General features: G+C 41.6%; 1 protein-coding gene and 1 long non-coding RNA gene across 2 annotated transcripts; one reads left to right on the top strand and one right to left on the bottom strand.

Moving 5' to 3' along the window:
- Nucleotides 1-3,691: 3,691 nt before the first annotated feature.
- LOC112842012 (uncharacterized) lies at nucleotides 3,692-13,579 on the bottom strand. Its single transcript, XR_003213570.1, has 3 exons — nucleotides 13,532-13,579; nucleotides 4,160-4,279; nucleotides 3,692-4,070 (listed from the first exon to the last, which is right to left on the bottom strand). It is a non-coding gene; the product is annotated as an uncharacterized LOC112842012 (long non-coding RNA).
- Nucleotides 5,223-11,692, top strand: stc2a (stanniocalcin 2a). The gene is made up of 4 exons (XM_003445846.5): nucleotides 5,223-5,560; nucleotides 7,561-7,703; nucleotides 8,317-8,528; nucleotides 8,728-11,692. Exons 1-4 carry the CDS (start codon nucleotides 5,419-5,421, stop codon nucleotides 9,089-9,091), a joined length of 861 nt encoding a protein of 286 aa, XP_003445894.1. The 5' UTR covers nucleotides 5,223-5,418; the 3' UTR covers nucleotides 9,092-11,692.
- Nucleotides 13,580-15,189: the final 1,610 nt, after the last annotated feature.

Here is a 15,189-nt window from a genome sequence, read left to right as displayed (position 1 = left end):
GTAGCAATATAACCCATACAGAGCAAACTCTATAATAGCACATTGTTTGAGGCAAGTTAAGTGAGGGTCTGCGATGTGGTGCTTTCACACCACTTGGAGTCAGAGCCCAGAGCTGGCCTGCTGAGCTGGGCCAGTAAAACCTCTCTTTTCACGAGTCAGGTGAGTTAACACACCAAGAGACCGAGAAAGGCTTTGCAGCTTGCTGCTGAAAGAGTGCGAATTTTTATGCACGCTCACAAAAAAAGTTTAATCGAAACACACCTAAATGATCTCATGGTTAAAGAAAAAAACTGCACTGTCATCCCACTAAATTCGGAATGGTCTTATAAAATAAGTTTTGAAAGTGGTCAGGGTTTGGGAGATGCAAGGAGAGGAGGCAACATCTCATGCACGCACGCACACACAAATGCACACAGCCATAAACTGAGCCAGATTTAGAAACTAAGATATCATATTCAGGTTCCTCGAAGACTTTGGTATGTGATATTTCACAGCTTCTTCTTCTCACAGCCCAGCACTCCTGCTTTCTCATGCGCTTTCTATTCTGAGAGAGTTTCTGAGTTATGTTTACACAGCAAAGCTTAAAATTCTGCTTTGATTTACTGCTTAGATTGTTTTTTTACAGCATCATTTTTATTAAGTATTTTTTTGTGGCTTTATTTAACAGCCCTCAGACAACGTAGCAAGTAAAGACGTGGTATGCTTGAGTAGAATTATGTCAGTGATATAGAGGTCATATGTCATCACACAGTTCCAGTGGCTCACTGGTTGGGTTGGTTTGCACAAGCAGCTAACTCAGTATTAAAAACTGTTATATAACCATTTTATTAGCATATATTTTGGTTTTAAAGGCATAGTTTACTTTTTATCTTTCTTGCTGGGAGTTATTTGAGAAGACTGGCACCACTTGTGCACATATCTGTACTTAGCACAAAGAAAGAAAAACAGTGAGATAGTCTTCTATTACGCCCTCGGGGGAACCTCGTTTTGTCAGCATAAAACTGCACTTTATGTGTAGATTAAAAAGAAAAAAAAAGATACAAGTTGCACATTCAGAAATAATATCACCTGAGGTGACTTCTTTTTTTTTTTAGTTACTGTTTTGACAGCACGGGATACCATAAGGTTTCGAATCAATCCTCGGTGGGGTCACTCAGGAGTTATTGTCCGGCAGTTTTCCACAACAAAGCCTGAACTTGTAACCAAATTACACACACATGCTTCCCGTAAAGCACCGTAAAGAGTCTGTAAACTAGCAACATTAATTGCTGTCACAGAAGCCTCCCTCGCAGTGAAGCGTCCCCCTAATTCACACACACTTGCACACACACCCCAGCTTGGCCTCTCTGTTGTGGTTTCATTGGTCGGTCACTTGCCAGGGCCCCAGGGGTCCCAACTCAGAACACATGTCCGCTTTCTGTATGTTTACAGTACAGCAGTCAAAGTGAATGAACGTTACGGCTGTCAAAGCACACTTGTCTCTTTTCTGGATGCTGTCACCGCAAGAAGACAATGCCTTTGTGCAATGTAAACATGAAAAATATTCTTAATACACCAAAAACAAAACACAGTTAAAAAATAAAACAGCTTTAGCTGCCACGTGAACCAGACCACAATGATGCTCACACTTTAGATGTCTCTCATCCACACACCATCACTGCTCTGCATGCATGCATGTAGATATACAAGTGTGCATAGCAAGAGCAGTCAAGTTGTAAATGACAAGCGCTTGGAAGCTGATGTGCAGCATCACTGTCACATCTCCAAAATGTGAAAATAGCTCAAATCAACACTGTAGACTTTATAGATGGGAAGACATTACTTAAAACATAGTATGTTAACCTCTGTAGTGGGTACCAAGCAGTAAACCTAACCTGCTACTGACAAAGTGATTGGACTAAAGGTGCAGAGTAGTCGCTAAATGGAAGTTTATGTGAGATTTTTCAGTCAAATTTACAGCTGTGTTTTGAAACTATACTGCAGCTGGCCAATGTCTGATCACAGCATAAGATTATCTTTAACCTTGTGCACAACATTTTAAGTCATGTCATTCATTTGGTTTGTCAAACCGCTGAATGTTCTGGCTCTCTGTGCCAATGCTTGGTGTTTTGTGTTGCATTCAAGTAAAATATTAAATATGCATTGTGCGATAGAGGTCCTCGTCTCTCCACCATTCACCAAGTAACTTTAGGTAAATACTGGGATACACAATTATATGAAAAGGAAGAAAATGCCACAAAACCTGTGAAGCAGCTCTTGAGTTGCGATATTAGCATCAACTGCATTTATTTTGTAGGTAAAAGAAATAAATGAAAAAACTTTACATGTCTAGGTTTCCATCAGTTGGTGATTTCTCTGTTGTCTGGTAAACCTGTGTTTCTGAAACTGTATGACAGGCCCCACTAGGCTCCACATAGAGCCACTGCAAATGGGGTGTACACAGTGAAACTAAGTGAAACAAATGTTGATGCTATTGTATTTACCTAAATATTTCACTTTATTCAACTTTGATCCTTTTTTTTATTCTTAATGACTGATTTTTTTAAATGTGGTGAATGGTGAACGAAGTGAAGTTGTTTCTGCTTCCAAAGCGAGGCATGCCAGAAGAAGTTTGCAAACTGCTGATGTGCACTGACTCGCTGAGGACTCAGGAATTCCTGTGAAAAAGCTGCAGAAAGAAGCAAGTGCACGTGCCACGAGTGACACTTTTGCTGAAAGTGCCTGCGGCTGTTAAAATGCCAATGATCACAGCAGAAAGGTCATTAGGTTTTTGTGCCTAAGCTCTCCACGGGTTATTTTTCCCATACGGCCTGAATGCAGCGTAAGTAGGCAGCGGTGACGCACACGCTATTACGAGCCTGTGGTCCACTTCAGTGCCCTGATTGGGCCAAATCGAGGGTGTGTGGACAGCGTGGGCAGTTTTTAACAGACGTGAATTGAGCAGGAGACTTCACTTTGTGGTACAGGCACAACTGGAAACGGATCAAGCTCGTCTCCAGACGCGTGCCACTGCGTGCTATACTCCCTCCTGCGTGGACGTGATGGAAGTCGGCTTGACTTGCGTTGCAATTTCCATTCCGTGCACATCAAGCTTAAGCCAATATCTGATACCGTGTATCACTGTACATTCTATATAGCTGTGTGTTTGAATTGAATATTAATAGCATATTCAAAAGAATCGAGTATTAGGACGAGTAGAGAAGACAGAGTGGGGCAAGATTGTCATAAATTCATGGCAGAAAAAAAAGTCTACCACATCCACCAGAGGAATATAATGGGAATATTGAAATGCTGAGGTTTTCTGTGCTGCATCATCTCCTAGCCAAAATACCTCCCATTTCTCAGCTGTGGTGACTTCTCCAAAACTCATTCCACTGACTAAAAACCTCAATTAAAACGATAGATACTGCAGTCTTGAGACAATAATTATCTATATTTAGAGCTATAAGTGATCATCATTTTGGTTTAGGTTAAAGCGGGAGTCCAGTTCCCGCTCTAGGCTAATTTCATTGATGGTCTAAATATAGCCTAGGTTCTTTTTTTCTTTTAGTTTCCTTTTTTTTTTTTTTTTTAGTTTTTTCCAACAGTCAGAGCCAGAGCTTCCCAGGAAAATGATTTTTTTCTTTCCCTGAAAATAAATTAAATGTTATGATAAACAGATTTCAAAGTCACAGATCTATGAAATTTGGGCCACCACAATCAAATGCCTGCTTGTCTGTCTCTTCCTCTGTCTGTCCTTCACTCTCCCACACACACGCACACACACACACACACACACACACACAACTTCCAATAGTTTATGGGGCATCTGAGCAGTGGCGTAATTGTATTTATCTTGGGTTCTGGTTGTAGATGGGCCGTTACCACCCACCCTTCCACCCCCAACCTAGTTTGTTACACACCTCTGGGTTTTAATAGTCAACCAATACTTGTGGTTTGAGGAGGTCTCCTTTCCTTGCACGTTAGGCAAAGAGGAAAGTTGCTCAGGTTGTGGACGTGAATGCGTTCATCCTCCTGTGTGTGAGTGTAGACAGCTGGGTTCATTACAGAATGGTCGCTCTAGTGCTGTGCTGTAATTAAAAATGAAAAGGAACACACAATTAGTATCAGTGGGCCCCCTGGAGGCTTTAGATATAAGTGCATCTCCCACATGCTGCACCTTGATGGTCATTTCCTGCTGTTGTTGCCATTTCTTTTTTCCACATGTAGCAGCCCTCTGGCATCCCAAGCCATGCACCGATGCTTGCATCACTCTAACAACTCCTATAGAGGGCTTTACCTGAAAAGCAGCAACGCCATTAGGTCATTGGAAAAATTCAGAATATGGAGACTTAATGTTCCTTCTGCAGTGAGCTTGCAGTCATTCCACATGGCATCCTCAAGTGTTGCTCTTGAAAAAGATTCCTCAAGCATCTCCAAATGTGCAACCTTGCCAATGTTTGTCCTCTATTCTTAGATCACTCCCTGTAGTAGTGAGTAGGAACTCATTGTCACAGACTAAACTGGGAATTGTGTAACAGAGCTCTCTGTATGTAGTTGCCCTTAAAAAAAAGTTAAGGAATTCTATTTATAGGAGCAGTCAGTCATAAAAGTTATTATAATCTGACCTTAAAATCAGTGTATATTATTAATAGACTGGTGTGCAATTGCCAGGCAGTTAAATTTCATTAAGCATTTCTGTCACAGCAAACTTTGCACCCACCTTCTGTGGAAGCAGTGTTCTCGCACATGTTGTCGACACTGCGCTTAATTTAAAAGCTGCCTTGGAATAATGACTAGTAGGCTGCAGATCCACTGACATCAGATTGCTTTTTTATTGCAGAGTGTTTGGACATTACACATGTTACATTTTCCAGCATGTTGGTAAGCGTAATGCGTCTTGAATCTCCCACTGCTCTGTGTGTATCCTATGTAAGTGTTTCCATGGCATAAGCAGACTTTCTGTTTACTTTTCATTGCTGCAATAAAAAGCAGGAACTGCAGCTTATCTTAGATCAAATCAACTAGATAAAGACTATTAAACGTCTGGTTGGGATATTGGATGTCTGAGGGTTATACTGATTGTAGTATTCAAGTCAGCTTACTCATGAATATTGCCTTAGAGGGCCAGTTTTTATGGCAAAAAGGGGACTTTTCGCTGGACACTCCCCTAAAACCTTGGACGTGGATTTCTGCGTCTCTGATTGGTTGTAAAGCCCCGACCGACAACACCTGCTTAACTCCTTCATCCAAATTGACACCCGGGGCTCTCAGAAATATAGGCAGCATCACTTCCAGCTCGTGCATTCAGTCCCACAGCTGCCCCATAAGCCACCGAGCAGCAGCTCCGTCGATCCAAGGTGCACCCTCACCCACGCAGAGACACTCGCACTCGCCGGATCTTTGCAGTGGGGATAGAAGCTCATTGTCGGAGACGCAATGTTTGTCAAACTGGCCGTGCTGCTGCTGCTGGTTTTGTCAGTACTGGAGCAAGTAGTGGGAACGGATAATATTGACATTTATGACACCCCCCCGGAGAAACCTGCGAGCCAGAAAGGACGCCTCTCACTGCAGAACACAGGTAAGAAATGAGTGGCAATAGAGGTAAGAATCGTGGGGTTTGTCCGGACACGTGTTTCTCGTGGCTGCACAATTAAACCATGCAAGAGGCACGTTCAGGCGGTTTTGGCAAATCCGGTGTTTTTAAAAAAAAATGTTTTATTTTTATTTATTTATTTTAACTTAAATCCCGACGGTTCACTCGAGAGACGTTTTTCGATACCTGCGAAAGACGATATTTTGTAAATACTCAGATAGAAATTCAGTATGTTAGTAAACTATTAATAGAACGGCGCAAGGTAATAGGCAACGTGTACGGCAGAGCATCTAGGTGTGCGTGCGCGCTTGTTAATGTGTGCACGCGTGCCACAGCTGATTATTTCAGTGGTTAGCTGCTTAAAAAAAAATACATGTAAATATGTATGTGTGCGCTGTGTAGGCTGTCTCCTGATATCAGTGCTGGGTGAGGTGTGCAGGTTAGTAGAGCGGTAATGAGTGCACTAGTGCGGTGCTTGATCTGCGCTGAAGGCAAGCTGGAGTTAATTTACTGAACCAATCCTCTGAGGCAGTAGTGCTTATTAAATACCATAAAAAAGGAGAAGTATGCTTCACCTAATTAATACAAAGCCCCAACACCAATACCACCACCACCTTCTCGGACTGCTGCTCTTTCCCCGGAACTTGCACTTTATATTGGGTGATTTTTATCCTCACAGACCGCAAGTCTTGGTCGAGACCGACCATGTGAACCTGTGTCAAAATATTAGAGCCTAGTTGTTATCTTTCCTCCACGCTGAAAAAAAAATGGGGACAAACTCCAATGCAGGTCTCTCTCTCTCTGCAGAGACCCTGGTAACACCACTGTGTAATTCAATGCAAGCTGCGGCCAAGCTCGTACGATCCAAGCACATTCCCGTGATGCCAAAACAAGCACTGCTGACAGCGGCTCACTTTTCCTGCGTACTAAAGTTCAACTCAGTGCCTACAAAACCCCCGTAGCAGCCCCCCGCCCCTCTCCTCCAAACACACACACACACACACAGCCTCACCACCACCACTACCACGAAAAAAAGAGGCTCTTTGTTGACAAGCGGGATTTCTAATAAGTCACACTTAATCCTTTATTTGCTGTGGTCGAGACGGAGTCTCCTTTTCTTGCAAACGGGGGCGCAACTCCGACTGTGAGACAAAAACTGTTCTCACGCCCATCAGTTACCAGCTCCAAAACTTATCACCTGTGTAATGATGTATTACTTACGTTAACAGTTAACGGTTGTCAGAGCCAGACTAAACTGCAAATGGTATGTTGCCTCACGAGGTAACTTGCCATTTGCCACATTAATCTAAAATTGAAATGGGGTCCCACCGTTTGTGATGTGATTCTGCCCTTTTTTTGTTTTTTGATACTTGTATCTGATGCCTGCAGTTAAAACAAAAGAAAGGGGGAAAGAGACAAGCCTTTGATGTAAATGTGAAAAGTTCTCTTTTTTGTGCTTGCATCACTGCTGTTGCATTTTCAGTATGCACTCTTGATTGGCTCTGCAAATATAAGAATGCAAGACTTGTTGATGCACATTTAGGGACACTGAAATGGCTGCTTGTGTTTCCTCCACAAGTAGTTAAGGCTGTATCTGCAATGCACCATCCTATCTCAATGCTAGGCAGTGCAGATGGATTGTGGTGCAGAATGACACAGTAATATCTGTCACCAAGTGTTCCTCTGCAGGAACCCCTCAGCTTGGGGAAATTAGACTTCCTCTCATCCCCGCACACACCCTCCCCTGCATTCTTTCTGTCTCTATTAGACTCTCGGTCATGAACACACACGAACAGCCGCCTGCATCTGTGGAAATAGTTATACGCCACATCAGCTTTATGATTTGTGCAGCAATCGGTGCTGAAGTGGAGTTGTGCCTCCAAGCTGTATGGTCTTCGTTGCCAGCACGCTTGTAACGGTCTGCGTGCTTTCTATGCTGAGAGCAGATGATAAGGTCCCTCCTCTAACCTGTTCTCTGTTTCCAGCTGAGATTCAGCACTGCCTGGTGAGTGCAGGGGATGTCGGCTGCGGTGTGTTTGAGTGCTTTGAGAACAACTCCTGCGAGATACGAGGGCTACAGGAAATCTGCATGACGTTCCTGCACAACGCTGGCAAATTTGACTCTCAGGTACTAAACTAATCTGTCTGTTTGCAAAAAAGAAAATGGTAAAACAAGAGGCAGCTTTCCTTTTTATTAGTCCATTGCTTCTGAATCATCAATTTTCTTTTTAGAAGTGCGATCATACATGCCCTGAACTAATCATCTATTTCTTTTTCCCTTTCTTGACAAGTTCACATGCCTTTCAGCGGAGTGATGTGTGTACAGTTAGGACTAAGCGTCATGAGCCAGCTGGCTAGAAGCCCAGTTAGCTCCCTTTTCATACATAGCAGGGGTTGAAGCCCTGCCAACCCAGGCTTGACTGGGGTGTTAATATGCCTATAGGGTCACATACTAGGAACTTACATTGTTGGCAGAAGATTTCAGCAGAAGAATGACAGTATTTGACTACTGATTACAAAATTACGTGTCCATTTTCCTTGTGAATAAAGTGTAGTTACCATTTATAGAACACAACCAGAAATACACTCCAAAACTCCTAAAATAGATGTATGGTACCCACAAAATGCCAAAGCTATCTGTGTAATTAATATACATGTAAGAGAGAAGGAACACCACATGAGCTTGCTCTATAGCTGATTTTCTAGGAACTTAAAGGGAACCCGTCTTTATGTGTACATAGGGGAAGTCCTTCATCAAGGATGCTTTGAAATGTATGGCGCATGGTCTGCGACACAAGTTCAGCTGCATCAGCAGAAAGTGTGTGTCTATTAAGGAGATGGTGTTCCAGCTCCAGAGAGAGTGCTACATGAAACACAACCTGTGCTCTGCTGCTAAGGAGAATGTGGCCGTCATGGTGGAGATGATCCATTTCCAAGATCTGTTCCCCAAAGGGTAAGGGACTGATCTGGACCAGGTTTAGATTCTCTAAGCCATCCCCTCTCTTTAATCTCAATCTTTTTAAAAAAAATTAAGATTTCGTGGATATTTTTATTTGTTCTTCTGTTGATTGTAAAGATACATCTCAGTGAAGTCTATCCATTTGCTAGACGCTTATTGTACTTCCAAACCTAATGTGCCTCTCTCTGCCCAGTCCATATGTAGAGCTGGTGAATATTCTCCTGAGTTGTGGAGAGGAAGTGAAGGAGGCGCTGACACGCAGCGTCCGACTACAGTGTGAGCAGAACTGGGGGGCCCTCTGCGACAGCTTGAGCCTCTGCACCTCAATGGCCCCGTCTCCTGCCAGCACCCCAGTCGAACACCGCCGCCACCTCTTGCCTTCACAGCCTGAACCGGAGCAGCCTCGCCTGCCGCGGCAAGGTGAAAAGGAGAAAGCTGGTAAGGCAGGCTTCAGCTCTCACCCACGTAACCGCAGCCAGGGACCCCGCCGTCATAGTCCGGAAACTGGAGTGGTGGCTGAGGAGGAAGACCCCAAGGCCACCGACATCCGGAGGTGAAAGCTCAGGAAACTGACTTTTGACCTCCTACACCATTTAAAAGCCACACTTGCAGACTTGTGTACACCTTCACACAACTACAAACACACACACACACACACACACACACACACACACACACAAATTCCCATAGACTGAGCTGAAGGAAACAAGCCCCGACTTTTCCTGTCCTTATTCCGCCCTTTCTAGTCATTCCAGCAGTCCCACATGGTAAATGTGCAGGGTAATCATGGTGTAGCTCATGCCAGACTGTAGGCCACATTATCATTATTATCATTATTATCATTATTATTATTATTATTATTATTATTATTTTAAAAATTAATAACAATTGTTGATTATTTCAGCTGTTAGGACTATTTTGGCTCTAATATAGCATTTTCTCAAATCATACTTACTGTAAGATTTGATTATATTTGTATTATTTATTTTATTCTTTATGCAAAGTTGAAATATCAATATGTACATAGAATATCTATATTTATATGAACATGTATAAATATAGTTACAATATGCAATACTGATATACTATAGGTGACATAGTATATGGTGTGCTGTCTGTCATTCTCTTCACAGTATTGCACCCATCACACAAAGGTCTGTAGATATGTAACATACACTATTTGCTGTTTTCAAAGTGGAGATATGTATTATAACTATAGATACTTGATGATTAATACAAATTGTACAGGATTTAAGTCCAGTTCTGGCACATATGAATTGTAGTGCATGACGGCCATTAAATGTGTGCATTCTTCAAAGTGTAAGTCCACTCAGAAGAGAATGCAAATGTAATGCTATGAATATGAGCAGTTAGTTCACACTTGTATGTATCGATAAGTCTCTCGCAAAGCTAGAAATAAGAGCGCAGAGACGCTTCGTTGATGTCACCCTGGCACCGCTCTCTGGGCAGCAGTGAATGGGGATCTGTATGCTTCACGAGTATTAGATATATTCTATTCACGTGTCTTACTTTAAATGCAAGTATCACACCACTCTCATTCATTGTTAATAGAGCTCTGGAAACTGTGTGTCAGAGACATTGCAGATCGGTGTCAGTGTGTTTGGTTTCAGGAGCCGTCACTCATGTTCACAAATAGCAGCTGAACTGTCAAATGTGTTTTTTCCCACGTGACTGTCAGCTATCAGCGGCAAAGAGGATGTTCGATTTCAAATGCCCCCCCCCCCCAAAAAAAATCACAAACATCAACGTGCCTAAAGTCATTAATGTCCACTGTGACCGCTTCTCTGTGATTTTAATTGAATCGATGATACTGTGTCATGAGGGAGGTTTTAATGTTAAAGCTGTTTTGCGAAGGTGTTGAGCCACAAAGTCTCGGATTTTGCACTTCAGGTTATTGTCGGTTTGTGTTTGACCAGTGCAGCTTGAGAAATAAGACCATATTAGCTCAGTAGTCACCCTCTAGCCAGAGACCGTTTCCTTTAAGCAGCCTGGATTTCCTCTCGACGACGGCACCAAAACGGCCTGCATCCTCACAGAACCAGGTCGAGCCATGCTGCCCTTCCTCGGTGTCCCAGTGGGTAGGAAAGAGGCTTGACAGAAACCCTCCAGATCTCCTGGCCCCTATAAATTAGTTCTTATTTCTCTCTGGTCCCATACCTAGGTCAGACATGAAGGCCTGTTATTCTACCCGTTAGAGCCGCAAGCAACACAGCGAGGACCCAGGAACTGGGTTAAGTCCACACACAGGGGCTCTGGCGCTGTTATTCTAAATGTTATATTTACAGAGGCCACCAGAGAATTCCTCTGGGTCACAGCCAAGAGCCAGCAAAACAGAGAGGCAGAGACGAGTGGACCAAGGAGTGAGACGAGCCCAATGTCTTTCTTTCTTTCTTTCTTTCTTTCTTTCTTAAATGTGATGATTCACTCTGTCTTTCCTCCTTTAGGGCACAGACATGCAGATTTTTGACCATTTCAGGCCAGTCACATGCTTCAGTTGTGGAAGTGCAGTTTATGAGCACATTTCACCACATGCTGAGGAGTGCTTGGTGCAAAAATAAAAATAAGACATGTTCAGATTTTGTGGCTCAGTTAAAGCTTTTTCACAGTTTAGTTCTCCTTTTACTACATACTAAAGATAAAGATTTATTCTCCCACTCATTTAAACACGATCTTAAGTGAAACTTTGAGGCTTTTTTTTATCATTATTATTGTTATTATTATCATTATTATTATTCTTTTGTGGAAGTTGGGATTCCTGTGACATCCCAGCATAAGACATAAGCTAATCCTATGAGAATGTACTGTATGTTTGTAACGTGACAATCTGTTAAGCGCTCTGTCATTAGGTTTGATATGGCTTTTTGTAATACTATAGTGGCTTGAATGGCTTTTTTTTTTGCCCTGTATGTGTTCAGAGGAAAATAAAACTAACCAGGTTTCCTGTATTCTTAGTGCTCCATCACTACATCACAGGTTTTCCTCTGTTAAGCACAGTCTCTGCTTTCACTGCTTCAAACTACAGGACATCATCTAGAGACTTGTAACTTACTTGGGTGATATTGGGTTTATAACCCTTGAAGTATCTTTGGACTCTTTAAGTCAGATGGACCTTGTTCATTAAAATATTTTTGTCTGCATTTTGTGTTCTTCAAGGCAATTTTCTTTCTTTTTATCAATGTTAAAGTTGCATAAAACTGCAAACAGACACCGGAGGCAAACCATTTACTCAGCTCTAAGTAAGTTAGCAGAGAAGGCCTTGACGTCTCAGGTGTACCCACAGGTTAAAAGACACCCTATTCTCATTTGACTTGCTGCCTCCTTTCTGACAGTGAAATACGGGCTGTGTTTAAAGTTTCAAGGACTGGAAATATCCTCTCTTTTGAAAGGGCCCGGACATTTACGTCAGCAGCTCTGGATTGTACGCAATGCCGGGGCTGGGTTTAGGGTGTCAGTTTTTATGAGAAGGCCCAACAGTGTACATTGCCTCACCAAACATTTAGACAGTGCTCTGATTTGAAAGGTAGACTTTCACCTGTTATTCAGGTGCTCAAAATCATTCTAAAGTCACTTGTAGGCCGTACACAAAGGGGGGAATCACACAAATCCTGTATTCTATTTTTCCATTTGTCTTACTGTGTGGCAGGGGAGAAAGGCAGCAGCATGTCTGTGATATTATACCATTTGGCTTCATTCAGCTATGGACACTCTGCAGTTCTGTGTGATTCTGCTTTGCACACTGTGCAGTGCTGCATTTCTCAGTTGGTAGTGATACGGATTAACCACTGGGTGGCGACATCTCTCTGCTTATTGTCACAAAACTAACTGGAAGAAGCAGGTGATCAGTGTTGGGCAAGTTACTTTGAAATAGTAATTCAATTATAGTTACTAGTTACTACTTCAAAAAAGTAACTGAGTTAGTAACTGAGTTACAATATTCTAAAAGTAATTAATTACTTGGAAAAGTAACTATTGCGTTACTTAAAAAAAAAAACAAAGAACGTTTAACCCCCTGGGGTCCAGGGTATAATTGGCCATTTTTTTACTACTCTTGATTTTCTCTCCACATTTTACCTTTAAAAACTATTTACTTTGCCTTGTTTGGTATCATTCTTTTTAGCGCAACCTCACGTGCCTGAATTTACAGTTCTGTTTTCATTTTGACATACTGTATAACCAGAATTGATCTAAAATCAGACAAAAAACATAAAATCACAGTAGAAAAAGTTATATTTTTACTGTAACAACCATAAACATGTTTAATGAATCATATTTCATAACTTCAAATGCAAATATTAATTGTCAATTTTAAAATCCTATGCACAAGTTTTGCAAACAACAAAGTTATTTGCATCCATTTACCTTTTACCGTTTTTTTAAATAACCATTTCAAACTATTTAAAGAACAATCAGCTGTTCTTCAATAAGATGCCACAAATTATTTGTGCCACTCCAAAAAAATCATTTCTGTCCACTATAAAGGAGAACATCACAGCCTGATACCTGCAGGTCTGACAGCAGCAGGTGTATCACTGCTGTTTCTACCTGGAGACAGCAGTCGCCTCATTGTTCTGACACACAACACAAAACTATCCACAACACTACACACTAACTACACAAGACAACACATTAACTACACACTCCAAACACGCTAAACGTCACAAATCTCACATCTCAAAACTCGCTCTCTCTCTTTTCCTGCTCTCTCTCTTTCTCTCTCTCCCTCTCTCTCTCCCTCTCTTTCTCTCTCTCTCTTTCGCTCTCTCTCTTTCTCTCGCCGTCACTCCTAAAACTTTTTTTTGTTTTGTTTTTTTGCTCATAAGCAGAGAGTGCTTGCTAGCGCTAACGTGGCGAAACTATTGAGGAAAAAACGCCGCGTATATATTGTTTATCATATCTGGTTTTACGTGGTCTATCAACACAATTTAAAAACTGGTACCTTGTTGCTTTGTCTTTAAGTGGTCATGTGATTGACTTACCACGACTACTTTATTCTTCCTCAGTCAAACAGCAGCACTCGATTGTTTTGCCTCCTTAGCTCCAGGTGTTGTGCTAGACAGTGATCGTGATTACCATCCGCGGGAGCGCGCAGCTGCTTAAAGCTGTAGCGTCCAGATTACTTACAGCTACTTCCGTGCAGCTGATATAAGATGCGGTAAGCTGAACACAGCTTCAACCGTCTGTTTGTTGAAAAATAGTAACGGACCGCGTTACCTTGTTAGTAACTGTAACGCCGTTGTAACGATAGGAATAGTAATTAGTTAGATTACTCGTTACTGAAAAAAGTAACGCCGTTAGTAACGCCGTTACTTGTAACGCCGTTATTCCCATCACTGCAGGTGATTGATTATTAAAAGTTGAGATTCTGAAAAGAAACTACAAATTGTTTTATAGATGAGACAAATAAAGACAAAATATTTCCAAGTTTTCATTTTACTTTGACATCGGCAGCATACAGAGAAGTCGTCATAAGGCTACGGATTAGAGTCTAAATGTCAAGAATGTGAATACAGCTTTATCCTCTTCATTAGCTTTAAGTTAATTTCTGACTTAAAACATGGATTTACACCATCATGAGTTTGTGTATGTCTGATACCAACCTCACTGATGTATCTTGTTTTTGCACTTTATTTGTTTTTTGTTCAAATAGGTATGTGTCTTTAGTTTTTTAATATAGGTTTCATTGCAAATCATAAAATGTTCCTTCTTTAGAAAGAAGAGTCACCTTCAGATCATTGCATATTATATGTTAAACTTCTTCATATGTTCATATGTAGTTCATACCACACCCAAGAGGTAAGATGCTGGGCCACAGTGTGTTTCAAGAACAGGTCTAATGCACTGTGGTATTGATTCTGCCAGACTTCCACTTTTCCAGTTTTCTATTTTTCCATTTTCTTAACTGCTTATCCAAGTAAGATGTGGACAATTTCCACACTTTGTTTTTTGACAGTGATAATATTGATGGTAGAGCATGCTGACTAATGTGTCAGTCCATAATTGTGACTCCAAAGGCCACTGCACCATTTTCTTCATACTTATCAAACTATATGTTGAAACCTCTTATCGTTCAGATTAAAAGAAAATGATTCCAGAAGCGATAGCTCCCGTAATAACAGAAATGTTTCATCATAGTATAAAAACTGTCATTCAAAGGATTTCTTTTAACTGATTTGCAGTGAGGATTTCTTCAAAGGCAGGGGAGGGAAATTCATTTTCCCAAGGAGCCACATGGAAAACTTGGACTGTTGTGGAGGGCCACACCACTAAGCTTATAAATAATTTATATTGAGCATTTCAGCTTATTGGTGCGGCCCTCCAAAACAGTCCCAGTTTCTCATGTAACCCCTTGGGAAGACTAACTGCCCAGCCCTGTTCTAAGGGGACAAGTGGACCCAAATCAAGTTAGTAGGGATCAAGGGGGGTTGTGTTTTTTCTTTCATTTGTCACATATCAGTACGTACAGTGAACATATTCCCTGCTTTTGATTTTATATTTATGTGGCGTATAAAACATTTCTGCTAGTATTAACTGTACAGTGTGGCGTCAAACAGGATTAGAGAGCATGAGAGAGATTATGCGGTGCCACGCTAAGCTTTTTACAACCATGCTTCGAGTCAGAGATGGATGACCTCCT

Source organism: Oreochromis niloticus, linkage group LG2, assembly GCF_001858045.2.
Source record: "Oreochromis niloticus isolate F11D_XX linkage group LG2, O_niloticus_UMD_NMBU, whole genome shotgun sequence".
NCBI classification, from domain to species: Eukaryota; Metazoa; Chordata; class Actinopteri; order Cichliformes; family Cichlidae; genus Oreochromis; species Oreochromis niloticus.
The sequence above is the reverse complement of the archived record's forward strand: the minus strand, read 5'-3'. Positions and strand labels throughout refer to the sequence as shown.